This window comes from Trichomycterus rosablanca, chromosome 1 (assembly GCF_030014385.1).
Source record: "Trichomycterus rosablanca isolate fTriRos1 chromosome 1, fTriRos1.hap1, whole genome shotgun sequence".
NCBI lineage: Eukaryota > Metazoa > Chordata > Actinopteri > Siluriformes > Trichomycteridae > Trichomycterus > Trichomycterus rosablanca.
Genome location: NC_085988.1, coordinates 35,882,239 through 35,906,893, shown reverse-complemented (window position 1 = coordinate 35,906,893; position 24,655 = coordinate 35,882,239). Strand labels below are relative to the sequence as shown.

At 38.3% G+C, this 24,655-nt stretch overlaps 1 protein-coding gene across 10 annotated transcripts; it reads right to left on the bottom strand.

Moving 5' to 3' along the window:
- Positions 1-1,206: 1,206 nt before the first annotated feature.
- tpm1 (tropomyosin 1 (alpha)) lies at positions 1,207-23,808 on the bottom strand. 10 transcript variants are annotated; one of them, XM_062991921.1, is made up of 10 exons: positions 23,565-23,808; positions 22,554-22,679; positions 22,276-22,401; positions 16,548-16,681; positions 13,215-13,332; positions 11,523-11,593; positions 10,633-10,708; positions 9,642-9,704; positions 9,489-9,558; positions 1,207-2,045 (listed from the first exon to the last, which is right to left on the bottom strand). In XM_062991921.1, the coding sequence occupies exons 1-10, from the start codon at positions 23,676-23,678 to the stop codon at positions 1,963-1,965; spliced, it is 981 nt and encodes a 326-aa protein (XP_062847991.1). In that variant the 5' UTR covers positions 23,679-23,808; the 3' UTR covers positions 1,207-1,962. The 10 variants fall into 10 exon arrangements, with proteins under 10 accessions (XP_062847991.1, XP_062847982.1, XP_062847974.1 ...); XM_062991896.1 differs by lacking the exons at positions 1,207-2,045; positions 22,276-22,401 and adding exons at positions 5,937-6,252; positions 8,339-8,417 and having other exon boundaries at positions 23,565-23,806; XM_062991891.1 differs by lacking the exons at positions 1,207-2,045; positions 22,554-22,679 and adding exons at positions 5,937-6,252; positions 8,339-8,417 and having other exon boundaries at positions 23,565-23,805.
- Between the last annotated feature and the right edge of the window lie 847 nt (positions 23,809-24,655).

Sequence of the window (24,655 nt, the reverse complement as noted above, 5' to 3'; positions counted from 1 at the left end):
GAACTCTCTTGGTGTCCAGCATTGTCCTTGTCGACCCATTTTAATGACCAGACTGTGATTGCTAAGTCTGCAATTGGTCAGTGTCTTTCTCAGTGTGTTATCTTTGTTGTCAGAACTCACTCACAGATTTACTCCCATTGTCACAACTGGGAAGAATTAAAACCACTGATTCTTCTATTCAGTGTTTTTGGGTGGTAAGAGGAAACCAGAAAACCCCAAACAAACCCACACAGACACCGGAAGAATATGCAAAAAGTCAGTAGAACGTGAGTGGTGGCGAGGCTCAAACCTAGGTCCTTAAAACCAATGTTGCTGCATATGACTCACATTAATAGCTGCAGCATTACAACATCAAAAAAGTCCTATAATTATTATATAATTGAATGTATCAGCACAATTAGAATTTCAATCTTCCAAAATCTTAAATAAACTCCAGCATTGTTTTATTAATAGTTTAATTGGGCTTCCTAAAAAAAATGACACAATTTGCTAGGTCAGAACTATGCATACAGCAACTCACATTAATTTCCTAGTGGTGAAAGTGATCATCAGTTTCTACCTCTCCTAATGAACAGTGTTTACCTGTCCTTTAAAAAAAGGACCCTCCAAAAGTAAGAAGAAATGGAATTATTTCAGAATCAACAAGCACAAGGTCAGGTGATTCAATAATTAATCAAGGTGATGGTTAAAACCAGGTCTACAGGAAACTGTACAGCACCAACAGTACTTGCTGCAACTCTGCTATAAATGCGATGTCTTTACCTGGGTAGCCCATGTTTATTTCAACCACAAACTGTTGAGCAGCTGAAGTCTCATATCAAGCAGGGATGTTGAAAAATTCCAAACCAATAAAGTCTCATTAATAGAAAAGGTGATAAAAGACAAAATTAAACACACTTCTGTCCCAACTTCTTGGAGTGTGTTGCAGGCATCAAAGTCGAAATGTGCTCATATTTACAAATTACAACAAATTTAATCAGTGAAAACAGTTGAATAAAGTTATTAACAAATCACTTCTTCTTCTCTAATTTAAAATTACTGCAACAATGTGGTCCACAACCATGGAAAGACCATAAAGTAGAGGATAAAGTTTTTAAATAACATGAACATATGTTATTTGTTAACATAAACAGATGATGCATAAAATGATGTCAATATATCAAATAGTAAAGAAATTTAAAAATGAATCACATACTTTAGAAAACGTAAAATTATGTAGTTTTATTTTTATATAGCTTTATACATTTTAGATGACACATCTACATTTAAAATGGCTTTAATGTTTGAGGCACAACCGAATATGATCATCATATGATCATCATGAAATCATTCTTCATTTTCACTTCAAAACAAAGGCATGTTGAGCCGACATGGGCAAAAAGATAATGATAATAATGCTGTCTGGCATTTTGCATCGAGTAGAAGTAAAAAAAAACAAAAACAAAAAAAAACAACCAAATAAATAAGACACTGTAGATCAAGCCCTGTCTTACAAGGACTCTGACTAGCACAGTAAGTAAAAACCTAAACAAAATTGCTCATGTGTACAGAATAGATGTACTAGCTAAAAGCTACACACTATTAGACCCCTGTCTTCACAGTAGCACCAGTGTACACATAGGCAACCTGATCAAATGTACACTATAAGAACTGTGGATGAATAAAAAACATATTTTAAAGAATTTCATTTAAGCTTGTCTTAAGACTTAACCGTGTCCACTATAGAATTATGTGCATTAATTAAGACCCAAGTGCAATTGTTGTAAACTTTGTTATTTCTTATGGAAATGACAAAGTGTGTGCATAACTAAAGTAACTGAACATGTACCAAAGAAGTACCTTAAAACCATCAGACAAAAATGTAGTCTTTGTTTAAAAAAAAAAGACATGATTTGAAATTATTTCAAAAAGGGAATCACTCAAAAGTTACAAAATGCAGACATCATTTGGTGTAAAGGCTTTTCACATATTATTCAACTCCAATAGAGTCTGCTCCAACATCTGGTTCATATCGAGGTTCTCTTCTTTAGCATGTGATAGTTTCTCTGTTAGAACATCAAGTGTTAGAAAACAGTATTAATACCATAAGTAAATGTGCATAACGTTTTATAACAGAGCATGCAGTGCAGTGGTAGTTTACTCTTTAGCTTTCAAACACATACACTCTACACATAACTTGGTGTTACTTTACAAAAAACAAGGCTATTCAATTAGCAATCAAACACTACCTGAGGAACACGGAGACAATTTCCCAATCCATGCAAAAATTTAGTGCTTAAAATCAACCTTCTGTTCATTTAATACATGCCTAAATCTACGGCGTGCATAAGCAATTTTGCAGATATGATTAACATTACACTGTACAAAATGTTGTATGATTAAGTTTGATAGTGTGGACACACAAACACAGTTAATGATATATAGCAAATCTCCACTAAATTAGTCCTCATTCAAGGCCAGTCTTAGTTCACTAGAGAGAATGCGGTTTTTCTCAAGTTGCTGGTAGAGACGGTCTGAGCAGTCAGGCAGCATGTTAGAGAAAGACAAAAGAATGAAAAAGAGAAAGAAGAACAGCTGGAGGTCAGGTAAAGTGTTAGTACATATAAGATGGACTGTACCTTAATAAGAAGTGCACATTTACAGAACAGACAATGTTGAAACATGTCACTGCGGAGAAAAAGCTACTAAGAGAGGCTTGACGATTGGTCAAGTCTATTATCAAGATCAACTTGTTTACATTTTAGTGCAAGTTTGCATCCCCCATGTTTTGAATGGAATAAGGATACAGCAGTGTTTTATGACCTCTACAGTCAATAAATTGTGTGTGTGCGTGCATGCTTGTGTGCAGATGGGTGAAGAGATACTGAATATTGAATTCAGAAAGGGAACACATACACCGACCAGGCATAACATTATGACCACTGACAGGTAAAGTGAATAACACTGATTATCTCTTTATCATGGTTAGTGGGTGGGATATATTAGGCAGCAAGTGACCATTTTATCCTCAAAGGAAAAATGGGCAAGCGTAAGGATTTGAGCGAGTTTGACAAAGGCCAAATTGTGATGGCTAGACGACTGGGTCAGAGCATCTCCAAAACTGCAGCTCTTGTGGGGTGTTCCCAGTGGTCAGTATCTATCAAAAGTGGTCCAAAGAAGGAACATTGGTAAACCAGCGACAGGGTCATGGGCGGCCAAGGGTCAATGATGCACGTGATCCAACAGAAGAGCTACTGTAGCTGAAATTGCTGGAAAGTTAATGCTGGTTCTGATAGAAAGGTGTCAGAAAACACAGTGCATCACAGTTTGTTGCGTATGGGGCAACAAAAGGGGGACCAACACAATATTATTAGGCCATTATATTAACTGAAATCATGACATAGATGAAACCAAACATTAAATTCTTGTCTAGTCATTGTTTGATTTTGGGGTGTGCAAACTTTTGCAATCAAATACTACACTATGTAAGGGGCAACTACACTGCTATTTCATAAAAATATAATAGAAAATTAATTCTAATATTTTCCTTTTTTGAGATTTGATTTGAGACTTAAGATAACTGGAACAATAAAGGCACAAAAACTAAAACTAATTGCAACTAAAAATAAAGGTTCAAGAAATTAACGATAATAATGTATAATAATGTTTGATGATGAAATAAAAATTTACACCATCAAGGTAAAATAAAATTATTGTACAGCACTGCATATGATCAAAATGAAAAGGAATGTGTGTAATGGCCACATGCTGTAAACATGTTTTTAAATAAAGCGTTAAAACACAAGTGCAAGTTGTATATTAAACAGTATAATGCTGCTTTTGATGACAGACGCACCACAGCAAAGAACCAAACTACTGTAATTCTTTGTTTACTGAGTGTTTTACATATTGTCTGTGTTCATGTGAAACATGCAAATAAATACTTTCATTGTACTGTACAAGTGTATATGTATACATGACATATAAAGTCATTCCATCTGCCCTAGATTATCCTTACTATCCCTATTCACTTCTGACAGGGTGCATAAAAAGACAAAATACATAATCACCTACTCGGTCATACCAAGACACAAGTTAAGAGTAGCCAACTCGCCTTTATATTTTATATGTTTGAGAGGTGGAGAAAACTGGATTACAGTATATTTACAAAGGTAAACCGTATCTTATCTGTAGTTTATATGTGCCAAAAGAACACAACCTGACTGAATGCATGGTCAAGTTCTAGCATGAGAAAGTTAAATAAACTGTACAGTGTAAACTCAGTTACACAGCTTCTGTCAGTTACATTATGCATTGGCCTCCAAAAAAACCTTCCATTTAAACAAAAACGAAGTACTGGACTATTCGCACCTCAGAATTCTTCTACAAAAATACATAAATCTGCAATTATGCCTAACAGACTAAATCAATAATAAATGCAAAGCTGATTTTACATGAATGGAAAAATCATTATTAGAAATCAAGTTGCTGACCTGACTGGATTAATAAATCAATAAGTTATTTGGCCTGTCAGTATTTTTGTGTTTAAAGTTAACTTTGTTGAAACCAGCCAAGTAGAATTGGAAGCTAATACAAAAATGCCAGTCAGTTAGCCTGATTGGCTAATAAAGTCCAATGTATGAATTTATTTATTAGGATTTTAACGTCACGTTTTACACACTTAAGTTACATTCATGGCAGAAATGGGGGTTACACATTACACAAGAATTATCAGTTCAAGTTTAATGTCATACACAGTCATGGACAATTTAGTATCTCCAATTCAGCTCACTTGGATGTTTTTGGACTGTGGGAGGAAACCCACGCAGACACGGTGAGAATATGCAAACTCCACAAAGAAAGAACACAGGATCTTCTTGCTGTGAGGCGACAGTGCTACCCACTGAGCCACTGTGCCGCCCCCAATGTAGAAAAACTGTAACCTTTTAAACTTGTTCTTTCCTGTAATGTAGATTCTTTTAAACGTTAAGTTATTAAGCACAGTAGTGCTTATAGTGTAGTAACTATAAGTAAGTTGATGTGTATTGATCACTAGAATCTAATACATGCAATGTTTACTAGCTACCTAGGTAAAACCACTAGTTGTCAATGGCTATATCTTGTTTGTTTGTTTATTAGGATTTTAATGTCATGTTTTACACTTTGGTTACATTCATGACAGAAATGATAGTTACTCACTACACAAGATTCATTTGTTCAAAAGGTTACATCAAACACAGTCTTGGGCAATTTAGTCTCTCCAATTCACCTCACTTGCATGTCTTTGGACTGTGGGAGGAAACAGGAGCATCCGGAGGAAACACACGCAAACAGGGGGAGAACATGCAAACTCCACACAGAAAGGACCCGGACCTCCCCACCAATGGCTATATTTTAGTTATAATAAAGTCAGATAATCTTACTAAAATCTCTCTGAAGCTTCAAACTGTCAAAATTTATGGATGCAAGGTAAGATAGAAATATATACAAATGGTCTTCAAAAGGTTTCACACTTTTATATTTTGGTTGGAAACGGTGAGGGTGGGAGGAGTAATAATTGGTCGTGTCTGAGAGATTGATAGAAATCTTATAGTCTGGATTTAGCGCCATCTGATTTCCACCTTTTTGGACGCTCAAAGAAGCTTTAGGGAGAGGAAGATTTATGTGATGATGATGATGTGAAAGCAGTGGTGCATCAGTGGCCACGTGCTCAACCAAAAACATTTTTTGCTGATGGCATTAAAAAGTTGGTATGACGCTGGGAAAAATGCATCTAATGGTGACTATGTAGAAAAATGATGTTATTTGTTTTTAAAATTCTTAATAGAGTTTTAAAAAAGTGCGGAAACATTTTGAAGAACCCTTGTATAAAGGCTGTGCCTGCTGTCAATATAAACCACCTTAAGCTATGACTAGCATAGCAAGTTATCGGTAATGAACAAATAAAATGCATAAGGTAACAAAGATATATGTTTATTTTAGCCACTTGAAAACATCAAGCACGTAAATGAAATGACAGATTGAAAGAAAGAAAAAAAGGACCAAAAGTAAGGAGATCTAGTTTTACATAGAATGTAGAACTTTTATTTTTATACACAAGAATCAATAGTTCTGTACAAGAGAGGGGAAACAAACCAACACTGAAGAAAATGAGGGAAGGGTAGAGGAAGGAGGATAGACGAGAAAGGGAAGAAGAGAACAGAACGCTGGAGGGAGCAGGATGTTGCGGCTCAGCCAGCGGGGAGCATCTTTGATGGGGCGTAAACAATTTATCTGTGCAGGAAAAAGGAGCAGAGAATAGGTGATGAAGGGTCTTGGTGTAGGTCTAAAAGGATGTAAAGCACACACCAAAACAGGTAGAGTGGAGCACTGCACACAAAAGCCACAATGCCCAACTCGGGGGCATTGTCGAAGGACCCAGTGGTATCCAGAGCCTCTCACACACAACCTCAAACCTTATGAATGCAGGGTGATTTACCAATGTTTAAAAACATCCAATTTCTTTGAAAATAAACTGTATTTACACATCTGTATGCTCAAAGTGCAAATAATCACACACATTGGGTATTCGCTTATAAATTATGCATATTACTCCTGTCCTTACGAGAAAAATGATGACGAATTATAAATCTGCATTATTGTAGATTAATACATGGCTATATTCCATAATATAAATAGCATCTTAAGGGACAAACCAATTGCTAGATTGATGGCTCTACAGGTTTGGAACGAAACATAAGTTGTTGATTTTAATAATTATCCAAAATATTATCCAAAATCTTGGATATATATGTTGGCTCGTATATATGGACACTCTGTGCTGCCTAAAAAAAGACTAATTGTCTGCACCAAAATAGTGAGACTAGAGGAAAGAAACTCATGCTACGAATGGAATGAAAAACAAAAAAGGATTTCTAAAGTGCCACCTCCGGTGCTCAGGTGACGAAGCGGTAAAACACACTAGCACACCAGAGCTGATATTTTAAACTTGTCATTTTGAAACTTAGCTCTGCTACCGGCAGGCTGGGCGCCTAAGCGAACAATGATTGTCTCGTTCACAGGGAGGGTGGCAAAGGGGATTGCCCATAAATGGTACAATTACGACCTCTGCTGGTTAATTGATGCCGCATGTACAGAGACGAGGGACAGTGTGATCAGGGTGTGGCTCTCCGTACACAAAGCTGATCCACCTTGTGCAGGTGAAAAGATGCAGTCGGCTACTGCACAGGAGTGGAGGTCCAAGTAGGAGTGCTTCCAAGAACATTGTCTATCATTTGATGCTGCATTTTGAATGTGTTGGGGTTTGGTTATCTAAACAATAGATAGAAGCAGTTCCTTCTTATCCACACAAGTTCATTTTTAAATGAACTCAGCTGGAGAGCGTTTCCAAAAATTGGTTTGGTGACAGAATACGCAGTTTAAATGCGGACACAATCCTAAAGGGGGAAACCTTGAGAGTTTTCAAATATATCTGTATTATTGTGGACACAAGTTACAAAGTAATGTGTCATGAATACATATTTACTGGTTAGAAACCTGAGCAGCTACTTTAGCCCTAGTGTCATTAGATTTTGCACCACACCAAATTTTACCTTAGCTGAGTCACCCAACATCAAACATCACCTCAATCTCAAACACCTTGTAAAAGTGAGGTTCAGGGATCACCATTTAAAAACAGAAGTAGTAAATGTAGACTTATGTTAGTAGGAAATGTGCAAACATGATCAGAGACTGTAGATTAGGGAGGAACCACACAGGAAGTTACAAAGTACAGTTTTCACAGACATGCTTCCTATTTAACACTGCTGCAATTCAGCAAACTCTACATGCTCTCTAAAATGTAACATGTTTGCATATTTCAAACATGGAAAACCCCTTTGTTTTTACTTCCACAAATTACATCATTTACAAATGTAAAAAGAACAATGGTTGGATAAAACCATAATACGGTGTAAATGGCAGGACTGTGTTGCACTGCTCATACAAAATTTAGCTTCATTGAGCGTTTGTACATTTACTCCAGTCTGAGCTGCGAACAACAGCTTTCAGTGTGACATTTATGACAATGCCATGTAAAACAGAGGAAACACCCATTTCCAACAGCACAGATTCGCAGCATTTGCCAGAGAATGCAAATGCATGAGCATGAACTGACTAATCCTAGGTCTTTACAAAAAGCAAGAACATTAGACATTGATCTTGCTTTAACAGACCACAGGAGGTTTTAAAAGGGGATTTGGCGAGGTAATACACCCACAGAGTCAGACAGATAGAGTGATCAAGTTAATAATGGAAGGGGGTTAGCAAAGGATGGGGGATGAGCAAGCATGGACATAAGCAGGCACAGCACAAGAATTACATTGAAGTCATGTCGTTGAGAGCGTGGTCCAGCTCCTCGCTGATGGCTTTGTACTTGAGTTTCTGGGAATACAACTCATCTATAGGGGGTGAGGTGTGGGTGGGAGGAGGAAAGGATAGAGGGATGGAAGGGTGGCAGAGAGGTGGGTGAAGCATCCAGTCCAAGTGTGATGGGCCCAAAGGAGACAGACAGACAGACAGACAGACAGAGCATAACAGTGCAAAGAAATGTTTAGAATAAAGCAATAGAAAAAGAATGGAGTAAAATAATATGCAAGATGACTTCAAGGCAAATTCTTCATTCATTATTTAAATAGCTTAAGGCTGGCTAAACAGGCTCATAAATGAAGAAAAAATATATATGTGCCTACTTCACTACGCAACTCTGGACCTTAAGTTTGCCAAACCTCTACACATGGTGCGTACCAGTTATGATCACTCGTAGTGGGAGCAACTTAGCCACCAATTTTTCTAGTTGCTAATCATTGTTGAACCTTAGAAATGTCCAGAATGAACAAATAACCTGTGTGACGATTAGATAACTTAACAGCTAAAATAATGCTAAAAACCTGCCTTTCTACAACTACTTAATTCCATACTATATTTCTTTCAGACGCACCCTTTATTTAAGGGTCACCACAGTGGATCATTCTGGTCTGCATACCCGATTCGGCACAGTTTAATACGCCGGATGACCTTCCTGACGCAACCATCCTTTTTTTTTTTATCCCGGCTACAGACAGGCAGTGAGAGGGCACTGACGAGTGCACCACCTAATGACTAGGCTTTTGGACTATATATAAATAAACAAATAATAAAGTGTCTGCTATATGCCAAAAATGTAAATGTAATTACAAAAAATGACCGTATTTATCCACAGTGTACTCATTAGGGTAGATTTTGTCCATCCGAGAATAGATACAAGAAATAAATGAAGAAAAAAAGAAAGCTACCAAACAGAAAGTAAAGACAATGAATATCCCAACTACATGAAAAGCAAGATAATGAAAATCCCAACTACATGAAAAGCAAGATATTGAAAATCCCAACTAAAGGAAAAGCAGGTCTTGGCTTAGAAATGTGTAAAACCTTCATAGTCCTACAATAAACCGATACAGCTGTGATAGATTTCACAATGAAAAAAGTCATACCTTCCAGATCATCAATGGTCTTCTCAAGCTTGGCTACTGATCTCTCAGCGAACTCAGCACGAGTCTCAGCCTGAGGTAAAAGAAAACACATTTCTAACACACCAACTCACACACACACCTTTCAAACAAAGGTCAGATCATATAAAACCTTACCTCCTTCAGCTTGTCAGTGAGGACCTTGATCTCCTCTTCATATTTGTCTTCCTTCTGTGAGTACTGTGGGGGTCAATCAGAGCAAAATGTCAGAACTGGCAATCCAGAAAAATGCTAATTTCCTATAACACCCTTCAAAACTTTCAGATTAGAATTGATACAATAGTAGGGTGTGAAATAACCAGACAGACAATGTTAATGATTTAAACGTTTAACTGTTAAAATAAGTGGACTCTTTGCTTAGTACCTAATTGATTTTTTTATATATTTCTATTTACTACTTTCCATTTATTTTAAGACTTGAGAACAATTTGCTGTTATTAGTGTAAATGCCACATTTGAATTTTCTATTTTTCCCAGCTTTTTTCCCCCCAATGTTCTCCCTCTAATCTAGTCATGTCCAATCACCCCGATTGTATCATCTCTACTGATTCGACCGCTCACCGCTGACTGAGGATGCCTCTCAACTGACATATGACTTCCCGGCACATACAGTCAGTACAGACTGCATTTTTCACTCGCACGAGTCGAGTTCATACACCAATCGGCATTGTGTATGGAGAGACACACCCCCATTGGCATTATTCCTCAGCCCTGTGCAGGCGCCATCAGTCAGCCAGCAGGGGCCGCAGTTGAACCAGTTTTGAGGATCTACTTTACCCCTAACCCTACGAACAACAGCCAATCGTTGTTCATGTAGCCACCCAGCCCAGTCGAAGGCAGAGATAAGATTCGAAACGATGTATTCGAAACCCCAACTCTGGTGTGCTAGCGTACTCTACCGCTGCGCCACCTGAGCAGCCTAAATGCCACACATAAGCAGGCAAATTTTAGATTTGAACTGAAAAATAATGCAAATACTATAATAAAGCCACACATTGGTTTTTACACCAATACTCTGATGGTGGTGAGAGTAATAACCAAAGTGGGACTGATCATTTTGTCAGTGTGGTTGACAAAAAAACCTGAGTCAAACAGTCAGCACACCTACCTTCTCAGCCTGGGCCTCCAGAGACTTCAGGGTGTTGGTCACAGTTTTCAACTCTTCCTCAAGCTCAGCACATTTGCTAGTGTTTTACATAAAAGGGTGCAGGATAAAGCCAAATAGGTAGGAAATACAGCAGGTACAAAGGTAGGAATTACAGCAAAAGAGAAAAGGTAAAGATGAGAGATGGATAGATTCACAGTAGAAAGAGGTGATAAAAACAGGTGAATGTAGAAAAAGTAAAGGAGAAAGAAGGAAAAACAGTGAAGAAAAAGGAAAGCAAAATCATTAAAACTCCAAAGTTTTAAGAACAGAAGTATAAACAGTGAAACTGAACCCACCACTCCCCCAACAAAGCAGGAATGCAAAAATAATGAATGTATACTATGTGTTCAAGGCAAGCATGCTACAGTAATTCTCACGTTGCAGTATTCCTGCTTGGTTAGATTGGTAAAAAGAATAAAACAACAAACCAAAAAGAAAAAGAAGGGAAAGCGAAGCCAGATGAGAGCAACAACGTCTACTAGAGAGTGAAGAGGCCTAGTCTGCTGAGGCAATTATTTTAATTAGCTCTAATGATAAGGATTCGTATGCAGTACCTTTTCTTCTGCTGCTTTTAATGACTTAAAGGTTTGGTCCAACACTGTGAGCTCCTCCTGTAATCGTCGCACGCTTCTGTTAGTGCGTTTGCACAGCACAAGGCCATTCCAAACAGGGAACACATGCAAGTTAACCGTGCATGCACATAAAGCAAGCGTAAGACAATGGCAATAAAATAACAGCAAAACTTTTCACTTATATATATTAAGAAAAGTGTCTGGCTACTTTGTGCATGTTAAAGAGCATGTCAGTAGGGTAATACAGGCAAAGTGTGACACAGCAGTGAGGTTGCTCACCCCTCAGACAGCTCAGCACGCTCCTCTGTGCGTTCCAGCTCACCCTCAACAATCACCAGCTTACGGGCCACCTAAACACATACAAGCCAGCCTTCAGAATTCAGGTTTAATATACACATATAAACAGCATAACCTGAAGAAAATGCTCTCATTAGCATCTATTATGTATAGGAAACTACAGAGGAATCGTCAGATATTACACATATCACTGAACTGAGAAAAGAAGGGTAACAGGAACTTACTATGGCTATGAGTACAAGCAAAGATTTTCTGCAACCTAAATAAATTCATTGTGTTATGTATGTATTATGTCTTAAGACTAAGGTGTTTATATGTACACTCCACTCAACAATCAGTCCCGCTACCAGTCCCACAGTCAACGACGCAAAACATTTCTGAATGACATGACATTTGTGATTTTATACGACTTAATTAAAGATTAGCTTGCCCCCTGAGAGCATCCTGAAAAAGTATGATGCAAATGAACACAGCTATTATTCTTCAATTTAACAAATTTTATTTAAAGGATAACCTATCATGTTAAATCGGATAGAAATTGTATTCGAATTACCTCTATCTAACTGGTCTATTTCCATTAAGCTATTGGTCCGATTATTAACAGATTATTAGGCTGCATGTAAATATGGCTTATGATCTAATAGCAGGTAATCAATGATTACGCAAAACACATTTTCGTAAAGCACCCCTGAATTCTTTAGTCAAAAGTTTTTTGGAATCTGAAAAGGATTATTTTAATGAATAGGGATACTTTTTTCTAGAGGGAAAGCTATGGTTTGGTTTGAAAAACATAGCTAAAGGGGCGCTCAGGTGGCACAGCAGTTCAACAGACTAGCACACCACTGCGGAGCATTTGAAATCACGAGAGCGCCCACCACACAAACACAACTAGCCAAGTTTTAAGGAGAATTAGGACAGACGGTCTCTTTCCGCTGTGATATTTAACCCCCAAAATGGACTGGGCGCATGAACAAGTAGGTTGGTGGAGGGGAGTCACACAGAGCTTAGCGTGGCTCTTCATACATGATACAGCTCTGTATCAAACCAAATACTGGCAAGGGATAAGAGATGACTCTCTCGTTTACATGGACATGGACAACTTCACCCGTATGGCCGGCAGCCGAGGACATGCGAGTGCCCCCACACCCCCAGTGAGTTTACATTCCATGTGCCAGAAGCCGGTTCTGGATCGTGTTTGTCTGGATCCTCACTCCAGACCTGTTTGCTTTGGAAGACTCTACTGGGAGCTCACAGCTTCTGACAACAAGGCCCTGTAGGTCATTAGACCGCACAAGCCTGTCTGCTACGACCAGGCCCAAATACATGAAGGGCAAATAATGATTCATTTTTATAAACAGTAACTGAGGAGAAAATGTCAATAATAACATACATGTATTTGATTTGACTCAGTAAAGTATAGGTTTGAGTCTATTACTGGTTTTTTCTGTTACATATGGATATGCTGTACTGCCACTGTTTTTTTGTGAATCAGTAGTTCAGATAAACATCACACACACCAAGAAGGTGAATGGTTGTCTGTCACTGTGCCAACAGCTAGTGTACACGCAAGGTCAGCAAACACTCATTCAGATTCAATTCTTGTGCCAAGTGAGTATAGCACAGTTCAGTTATGACAAGGTTGCACTGCAACAGTAGGTCAGCTAAGTAACACACCTCCTCATATTTGCGATCAGCCTCCTCAGCAATATGCTTGGCCTCCTTCAGCTGGATCTCCTGGATCTCCATCTTCTCCTCATCCTTCATGGCCCTGTTCTCAATAACTTTCATGCCTCTGCAAGGAAAAAGTGAAGTTGAAACAAAGGGTAAGAAACAGGAAGTGGAAGGCATGTATATGCTGGCCTAATCAATCATCAGAGAGGAGGTAATGTAACCAGCATCAATAACCCCAGTATAAACACACAGCCTGTTAGGACAGATTTTGACAGCTTCATTTTTTGCTGGGCTGTGTTATTTTAAAATGTAATCTGTCTGGAGTACAAACTGTAACCTATGAGAAGCTGAAGTTGAATCTGTGCACAAAGCAGCTGTGTACTACATTGCAAGGCATGGCTGCACAGAGGAGCTGTGTGTAAAGCAAACAATGAAAGGGAAACACAGCCTTGTGCTATTTAGTGCCATGGTGCCACTACGCAAAAAGCTCACGTCAATAAGGGGCAACAAATGACATCATCTGACCCATGACTTTACGTTTACAGCTGCTACGTGCTTGGGCTTCCTGACCTCCAGAGGTTAAATTAGCGATCCTGCACTTTATCCCTTTCATAAACATTTTAATTCTTACATTTATTTTGCACTTTTCTTATAATTTTTTTTATCTCTTTAAGTGCATCAATTTTCCAATTATGTTTTATTTAACTTTAACAGAAAATATTAACCGCCCCCCATGCATATAAAAAAATAATGATTTTAAACTCTGTATTAAATAAAGTCTTTTTCATTTGGATGTGCCAAATGAACTAATAAAATAAACAACATATATATTTTGTTAATAATCTCACAATCATGTAATCCCTATTGCTGATATTAGTCTGTATGACCTAAGCTGGGTTACAACATGATTAAACCATAATGAACTAAATAACCACCTTTAATTTGCTTTAGCTGTGATGTTATATACACACCACCCAGAGATGTGTTCAAGGTGTGTTGCAACCATGGTAAAAAAGAAGCACAGCAATAATAACCATTACAGAATGAGTGTACTGAAAATGAAACTACGTGGGGAGGGGGTGCACAACAGTTCCACTTCACTTCCACAGTTACTTAGCCATAAAGCACAATCTGCTTTACTAACCAGGTCTGGACTTCCCCATTCTGAACATAAATTTAAATCGCTAAAGCACAGACACAAATACTAATTACAATTAGCATTATTCCATTTTTCAAAAGCTTTTTGAACACACAAAAAATGTTATACTGCATTTCATCAATTGCCTGGATGTTTCCTGATGGTCTTGTCCTCTATACATACCTTATGGCAAAGTTGATATAAGAGCTATAATTAGTATCATGCAAATATAAGCATGAGTACAGCCTCTGAAGTACAAATTCTGCATTGTTTCACTGTGTTTCTATGTTTAAAAAAAGACCATAAATGCGTGACCATGAATGAGAGATCGGAATTATCAGTGCAGAGACTTACCAGGGAACACTGAGCACAAAGTGAAGACAAAACCCTAAACAGGGCATCAGAACACCACATGCCATCTAACACTTGCTCATATCTAAAGGCTATTTAAAAGTAGCCCAACAATCTACTGGTATGTTTTAGAAGGTAAGAGGTAGCCAGATCACTTGGAAAATGCCACCCAGCTATGTGGAGTACTACAATATGTTTTTAATATGAGCCTGAGTCTCCAGAGGGTCCCTGTGTTGTGGAAGACGTCCTGCATTGTTCCTGTTCCGAAGACGCCGCGACCTAGTGACATCAAGGATTACAGGCCAGTAGCTCTGACGTCCCACATCATGAAGACCATGGAGAGGCTCATCCTGGATCAGCTCCGGCCCATAGTCCAGTCACTTCTGGACCCCCTCCAGTTCACCTATCAGCCCCGTCTGGGAGTAGAGGATGCCATCATCTACCTGCTCAACCGAGTCTACGCTCACCTGAACAAGCCAGCCAGCACTGTGAGGGTCATGTTTTTTGACTTCTCCAGTGCATTCAACACCATTCGGCCTGCTCTTCTGGGTGACAAACTGACAGTGATGCAGGTAGACGCCCCCCTCGTGTCCTGGATTGTTGACTACCTAACTGGAAGACCACAGTATGTACGCCTGCAGCACTGTGTGTCGGAGTGATCAGCAACATTTGAGCTCCGCAGGGATAGGTCCTCTCTCCCTTTCTCTTTACCCTCTACACCACGGACTTCAGCTACTACACAGAGAACTGTCATCTACAGAAGTTTTCTGATGACTCTGCAATAAATGGATGTATCAGAAGGGATGATGAGGATGAGTACAGGGCAACTGTGAAGGACTTTGTCGCATGGTGCGAGCTAAACCACCTGCAGCTCAATGTGACAAAGACAAAGGAACTGGTGGTGGACCTGAGGAGGGACAAGGCACCGGTGACCCCTATGTCCATCATGGGGGTTAGTGAGGACATTGTGGAGGATTACAAATATCTGGGAGTGCACATTGACAATAAACTGGACTGGGCTAAGAACACTGATGCCCTCTACAGGAAGGGCCAAAGTCGGCTCTATTTTTTGAGGTGCCTGAGGTCCTTCAACATCTGCCGGACTATGCTCAAGATCTTCTATGAGTCTGTGGTAGCGAGTGCTATCCTCTATGCTGTTGCATGCTGGGGAAGCAAGCTGAGGGTGGCAGATGCCAACAGACTCAACAAACTGATCCGCAAGGACGGTGATGTTGTGGGTGTGGAGCTGGACTCTCTGACGGCAGTATCGGAGAGGAGGATGCTTTCTAAGCTGCAGGTTATCATGAACAATGGCTCCCACCCACTTTATGACACAGTGATGAGACAAAGGAGCACATTCAGTGCAAGACTCATTCTACCAAAATGCACCACAGAGCACCACAGGAAGTCTTTTCTACTTGTGGCCAAACTATATAGTTCCTCTCTTAATGTGTGACACCATGGTTCACCTGTGCAATATTCTGTGCAATTTTTTTGTATTCATATGTGCAATAATAATAATGCAAGCATACACTTATTTAATTATGTGTAAATAACTTTTTAACTTCTATTAGCAAATTTTTCTTCTTTTTTTCTTTGTTTTAAGCTAGTAGAGTGTTTATTCTTTCTACATAAATGGGTGCTACTGTAAGAACTGCAATTTCCCTCTGGGATCAATAAAGTATTCTGATTCTGATGAGTCTGATTCTGAAAATCCATGCCAAGGTCCATACAAGTAGAAACCAGTGGAGATAAACCAACCTGAACCCTGCGATGGCCATTATTATCAATTATTAATGTTGTGGACAAATAAAAAGGCATACCATTTTGCAAATGGGGCCACTCACCTCTCACTCTCATCAGCAGCCTTCTCAGCCTCTTCCAGCTTATGCAGGGCAGTGGAAAGACGCTCCTGAGCACGATCCAGCTCTTCCTCAACCAGCTGGATACGTCTGTTAAGAGAAGCTACCTCACTCTCAGCCTATGGAAGAATAGAAGAACCAGAATGATATGAGAACATGTAAAGCAACCACCTGGGACCAGGGGACCTGATGACTACAGCAGGCCAGTTAACCACATTAACGCCACAGAGTCAGAGAGATGTCTTTTCTTAGGACCGTCTCTACAAGCTTATTGTACATACTGGCCATTGATGTGACTTGGTAAACATTTTGTAAAGGGTTGGGCTGTTTACTGGGGCTTTGGTGAAGCACAAATTTTCTAAATTATTTATTCATACCAGATTATACCAGTTAATTACCCAAGTTGTTTTAAAGTAGATAATTCACCAAACTACACTAGACTTTAGCCCTGCAGTTGTGCATTCCTTTACACTGCACTGTGTTGTTATAGCCTAACTGCACATGGGCGGATACTACACAGTCGACTTGCATAACCAGCTCCAAACCTTTGCAAAACCATGCAAATAGGGGAGAGAATTGGGCTTAAGGGAAATACACTGGGTCAAAATGCCAACGTGTTTAATAAAGGGAACTTGAAAGCTACATGTATAAATAAAGATTCTGACAGTTCATATCTGCTTTCAGATTAAAAAAAAAAGTCATCTGTATAGTCCTGTATTTAATGGACTTAAACTAATTCTTTTAGTTTATCGAGTAAGGTAGTCTAGCTGGGTATGTTTACACACAGCTGAAGAGGGGGTGAAACTTTCCTAGCAGTGATGTTTTCACAGCTAAGGTTGCTGTACATGCTTTTTCTCCACTGCATGCACGTATGCAATCTGCCCTTATAAGGTAACTGGTTTGTAAATGGTTAGCAAATGAATGGGACATTTTAAAAAAAGTCAGCCAAACTTTATTAGTCTTAAAATGCAATAAAGCATTTGCTACACTGACCAAAGTTTTGTCAATACCAAATTCCTACTAAAAGGAAAATGGATGGAGGTACAATTGTACAATTACAATATTATTATAATTACTACAAACTTTCAACACATTATACTGCAGTCACATGTTTTAACAATCGTTTTTAATTACATTTGGGACTGAATGGTTTGGGTATCGCTTGCTACTGGCACTTAACAACAGGTAGCAATTTCTCCACATTTGTGATGCTTGTAAGCAAGCCACACAATAAGGAGCTTAATTCAAGCAAATATATGTAGGCAGTTCAGAAAGACTTGACTTTTGATACAAACAGTAGTTTAAAAAAGTAGTTATCAGTGTGTGGTGTCCTGTGACGGACTGGCACTCTTGTCAATCTTGTATTCTTATAAACTGACAAGCGGAATGGTATAAATGTTAGAATGTTATGACACTTGTCACTGTTAGATAGATAGACATATAGATAGATAGATAAATAGACAGATGGATGGATGGATAAATAGACAGATAGACAGATAGAGACAGATAGATAAGATACACAGATGGATGGATGGATGGATGGATGGATGGATAGACAGACAGATAGATATAGAGACAGACAGACAGACAGACAGACAGACAGACAGATAGATAGATGGATGGATAGACAGACAGATAGATATAGAGACAGACAGATAGATGGATGGATGGATGGATGGATAGATGAGTGGATGGATGGATGGATAGACAGAAAGATAGATATAGAGACAGACAGAAAGATAGATATATAGAGACAGACAGACAGACAGACAGACAGACGGATAGCTGGATGGATGGACAGACGGACAGATAGATATAGACAGACAGACAGACAGACAGACAGATATAGATTTGATACATAGCTAGATATAGACAGATAGATAGATAGACAGATAGATAGATATAGACAGACAGACAGACAGACAGACATATAGATAGATACTTTATTCATCCTATGGGAATGTTATCATTGCCCCTCTATCTGGGACACTTAAATAATTTTAACATAGTTCTGAGCTTCCAATGCCACAATACACCCTTAATCAAAGCTTTGAAAATCTTGGGAATCCTCAGGTATATGAATTTTAATACAGGTATAATAATAAAAGATTACAATAATAATTTCCTTTAATAAAGACAAAAGGCATGAGATCTGCATCCTTATTAAACTAAAAAGCTTCAGCATGTTCTAGGTTTATTCTAAAGGCCCACGTCAGCCAGACAAATCCATAGCGCCCTGTCTATCCACCCTATAGCACATACTAGACATGACCTAAGTGGATTTTGTGCCTATAATGGTGGAGCTTGTAAAGTCACCCATCTGACAAGTGAAGTTCTTAATCTCTGTTCCCAAATTTCATTGTCATTACGCAGATTCACTTCCTAACTACGTAGGCTTCATGCAGCTAATAACTATTCACATGCTGTAATACATTTATCTGCAGAGTGACTGCAACTGTGATTTATAAGATCTGCTATATGAAGCGTTCACATGCTTACAGTTTCTCTGGCTTTCCTCTCCACCATCAACTCCTTCTGAAGCTTCTCCGCTCTCTCCTCAGCTCCATCCGCCTGCTCTTGCAACAATTTAATTTTCCTCTTCACAGCTTCTAACGAGCTTAATGCCGCCATTATTAGACTGAACGAATAAAATCTTGCTTAAATAAAGTGCTAATATGAGAGGGCAGAAACGCCCTGAAACGCAGAGCACTGATATTACACAGCTCCGCTCACTGCTAGTATAAACACGCAGCAGCAGCAGCAGCAGTAGCGAGAGCAACAAGCCTGGATCCAACACCGGAAGTAGCCATGTTTTCATAACCACGCCCCAACATTTATACGTCATCGCGCTTCCAATTTATATACTATAGCTCCACTCCCTGTTCTTATAATTAAAAATGGGCTGAGATTTCAATCAAAAAAATATCCAGTTTTTTAAAGATGTCTATATTTAAAGATACTTATAACCGATATAAAACAACTCTACCCCATGATGCACCATTTCCTTGCAGAAATCGGTTACTCACTCACTCACTGTCTTAACCTGGAGCCTATCCCAGCTTTTCAATGGGCGCAAGGCACACAGTAACACCCTGGATGGGGCGCCAGTCCATCACAGGGCAGACACACACACACAGACACAGACACACACACACAATTATTTTGGACTGTGGGAGGAAACCGGAGCTCCCGGAGGAACCCACACAGACACGGGGAGAACATGCAAACTCCACACAGAAAGGACCCGGACCGCCCCGCCTGGGGATCAAACCCAGGACCTTCTTGCTGTGAGGTGACAGTGCTACCCACTGAGCCGGATAATTAACTCATAAATAAATAAATAGCAAAATAACACATAAAAAATATTTTTAAATGCAACTAACAGATCTATATTTATTGGCATATTAAAGTCATTTGAATATTATTTTATTTGTGTTAATAATTTTACTTTCAATAATTTCCTGTTTATATAATATTATTTTTTTCTGTATATATAATAGAAAAATAATAGAATATTAGAAAAATATTAAAAGTAAAATTTTGCCAATAAATAATAAAATAATAAAAAAACAAATAATACATAGAACTAGGTGATTTTAATCTTAATAATGTTTTATATTGACAAAGAATTGAGCCAAAGATATTAAAATTTCTTTCTTTGTGTGTATCTATATTTTTTCATTAGAAATAAGAATGATGCCACAAGTACGCAAGATGCAAAAATGCTCTTTTTAGAGAGCAAAGTTTATAAACAATCTGTACAATCTGGTCCCACTGTGGTTTACAAGATGTAACATAAAGCCTCCACAAGAGGTCATTCGCGTGTAAGTTTATTTAATTATTCTTTTTTTCTGCAACCCATTTTTTTGACTCGCAACCCATGTTCTAGCCTATATTATTTTCTTGTTTCACTAAAACATATTTAAAAGTAGACATGGCAGGTAGTATGGGTAACACCATGGTCCTGGGGACCTGGGTTTGAACCACATGGTTACTGTCTCGCTGTGTCTGCAGGGGTTTCCTTTCACCTCATACACGGGAGAATTGGCTAATTAAACTTACCCCTGGGTGTATGTGACCAAATAAATGTAATAAACTAACGCCCAGGTGATAAGCATGCTCCTGCACTGCGCCCAGTATTATTTGGAGATTGGATTTGGAAAAAGGTTAAGCGTCGCTTTGATTTTGTAAATGAATAGACAACACCACCTACTGGCTACATTTAACAGAAAGTCTAAACTTGTGCTGGTGGTGCGTCATAGAACCATATTCTGTGCTGATATTTGGGATTGTTTTTTGTGATACTATAATAACTGTTTATTTATCACTATAGTAATTAATAAATTATCAAAGTAGATTATCATAAGCTGTGACTTTATTTAGTACATGTTTTAGACCAGGAGATGGGGCTCTAAGCATACAGTGGGCAACAGCATTTATTACATGGGTATGAGGAAAACACCAGGGGTTTAGCTTACTTATTACTTAAATGTAACTTACTAACATCTTTTAGAGCTCAGAAGTAACTATCCAGACTTTTCGGAATAAATTAAATCATTTGGAATAATCTGGAGTAATATTTAGTCAAAGATTTACATGATCCGTTGTTGTAAAAAGCATGTAGTCAGTCATATATGGCAACGATTAATAATTTATATACTACAAAATTTATATACGAAATAAATTCAGACTAGGCTTATCTAGGCATATAAAATGCAGTTTACATCAACCTCATTCATTTCCAGTAATAGACTTAAATAATATTCTGAAATTTATTAATGAGCTTTTTCATTCTAAAATGTCAATAAATATTTATACTCTACAGTAGACGTTTGTAAATTTTCTGGTCTACAACAATAAATGTATTCATACACATGTATATAAATTGAAAGGTAGCTATACAACTCAAAGAAGACCCTACTTGTAAATGCAGTTTACAAAGGCTTGTTTCTTCTCATGCATGACTACACATACTTTAAGTAGTTTTATTATTAAACATATTTGTTTATAACTTAGACTGCTATTCTATATTGTGTTTGGGTTTCTATTTTACAGTAAGATTTTTTTTTTGTGCTTCCTGCTTGGCTTTACTTCATATTTCTGCAAATATATAACTTTTTCAAATAAAAAATTATTATAATGGGCAAAAACTACGGAGGTATTACTGTCAATAAAGTAATAGTACAAATTATTGTGCATTGAATTTGATTTGATTCATAATCAAAAATAAGAACGGCTGCAGGATAAGTTCTCAAAGACATTCTCGTGTTCTCAGGAGACACAGCCCAAGGAGCAGCTGTGTGTCTTGACCATATAAAGCTCTAGGCTAAATATAACAGACCGGCTGCTTCACAGCCTCACAGGAGCCTTGGCTACGTCTCCAAGTATAGTGCTACGTCCAAAGTAGGGCATTAGATTTCTTTGTCTAATCTAAGTGGGAAAAACCTTTATCTCAAAATTTCTTTTCATTGCTGGTAACAGTGCAGGTAATGTGTGTAGGTGACATTAAAAAGGTAAAACAAAATAGACCTGAGTTAAGTGCTTTGCTTGTCCCCAGCAACTTAATAAGCCAGATAGGCTCACTAAGGACAGGCTTTGAGCAGCTGTCACTTTGCACAGGTCTATTTAGAAGAGAAGGAGAGTGAGAATAAGGTTGTGTGCAGCAGTGACCAGCCGAAATAAGTGATGCATGACTCTTTGCTTCTATACTTACATCTGTGGCCTTCTTCTCAGCCAGCTCCAGTTTCTCCTGGGCATCTTTAAGAGCCTCAGAATACTTGTCCAACTCATCCTCTGTGGCCTTCAGTTTCTTCTGCAGCGCTACTAAGTCATCCTCAAGCTGATTGTGGTTTTTTTTGCACATTTTGTGTTGCAAGCGGTGAACAGCAGGTAGCGGAATGCGTGACGTAAGAAGCACAGGGACAGACAGGTAGACAGAAAGAAAGAAAAAAAGATTGATTAGAGACAGATTTTGAAAGACACATTAGATACCTTTGTGGCGACCTCCTCTGCAGTCAGAAGCTTTTCCTCTGCACTTTGGAAGTCTTCCAACACTTTGTCACGTTCATCCTCGGTTATACGCAATTTCTTTTCCATATCCCTTAATTCATCCTCCAGCTATATATGAATGCAAAGTACATTTATCTATCAACATTACTAACACTTGCATTCATAAAAATGTTTCTTGTTTATACAATATGATTTTCTAAAGAAGCCAATTTGAGATGCAGTCAATAAAAACAAATGTTTAGCAGTTAGGCCACTACAAAATAAAAGCTGATAAATTATTCTACACCAAAAGTATTTAAACCGCAGCCATTATGATCTAGTATGGTCTAGCTGAAATGGATTTTCCATTCTCCATTTAAGGCAGGTGTGAAGTTTTTAACCTTTTGGATAAATGGTTTAGGGACCTTGGACTAGAAAGAGTAGGTCCAGATTTGAGGATCACTGCTGTAAGGGGTTCTTTAGTTTAGGTTTACAACCAGTCAAAGAAAAAAGTTCCTGGGAGATTACATTTCAACATTTTAAGGGCTTTAAAGTAACACCAGGAGTATAGTTTTTAAAACTTGAATTGAATTTTTGAAATAAATACTTTATATAGGTGTCTTTAGTAAATCATTTAAGGTACATGGAGCAGCACATAGCATTTATATTTCCATATACACATGATACTATTTTGAAAAATTTGGTATTTGCAGGACCCTTAAGGAATCCTTTTCTTTTAGCACACTTGACTATCTTTGCATTTACAAATACTACAAAAAATCTGGTACACTGAAATGCATTTTAGTAAAGAAAACTTTATGGAAACTAAGTGTAACTTTTTGTCAATTGTACCACACTGATTCATACATCCTATTACAACACTAAAACATTTATTCTAAACTCAATCTTCCATTCCTATAAATCCACTCAGACAGTGTAATCCATTGCAATGTTGGGTACTGATGGTACAACCATCACTCATGTTTTTTTTAAGTCCCCACACAGATAGCCGACCTGTTTGCTTCTGTCCTCAGCTGCTTTCTTGTCGGATTCAGCCTGCTCAGCTCTGTCCAAGGCGTTCTCCTTGTCGAGCTTGAGCATCTGCATCTTCTTCTTAATGGCATCCATGGCTGCTTATGTGTTTGTTTCGGCCCACACGAAAAGTAAACGTTCCCAAAGGAAGGCTGTGAGATGGTCTTGAGCTCGGAGCGTCTGTGCTGAACTGAACGCTAAACTGGAGTGCAAGCGGTCTCCCTATGCGCCCTGTCAAATATGTACTTACACCGGGGGGCGGCTCAATTCCGTAAGACATTCTATACTTTTTTGGAAAGGACCCCTGCCCCGACTCCTTCTGCTGTGCCCTGTCTTTTTTATGGATCTGCGTGGTGATTCGCTGCCTCTCCACATTTGACTATTCATATGCCTATATATGGGATGTGATGGGTAAGCACTCAAGACGTCGCTATTTCTAACACCGTCTGTGCTTAAAGCACAAGAAACACTTCTCAAGAAGCGGAGAACGTATTTTCTTAAGAATAAGAATATATCTTAAGTGCTTTTTTTTTTACTATTATTTTAAAACGTCAGGCACTGGAACATATCTTAATAAGGAGCCTTTAAAATAAGGTATTAAGGTATTTGAGTCAGACTGAGTAAAAAGTCGTGCATGTTCAGAGCTGTCGGTAATTTGAATATCTCTGTACTTTCTTATTTGAAATATTCTTAAATGAACATTTTTTTATAAATTAGCCTACACTATTCTTCTAAAAATATAAAGATATAAAATACTAAAAGCCATTTGAAGTATATAGATTTACAAAAACAACAGGGCAACAACATGTAAACATTGTTTAAAAATATAAATGCAGGGGGAAAAGGAGTGGTTGGAACAGTTTTCACTTATTTACAAAAGGTTAGGTTAATAATGTACTTTTACATTTAAACCTCCTTGTTTCTACACTCACTGTCCATTTTATCAGCTCCAGTTACCATATAGAAGCACTTTGTAGTTCTACAATTACTGACTATAGTCCATCTATTTCTCTACATACTTTTTTAGCCTGCTTTCACCCTGTTCTTCAATGGTCAGGACCCCCACAGGACCA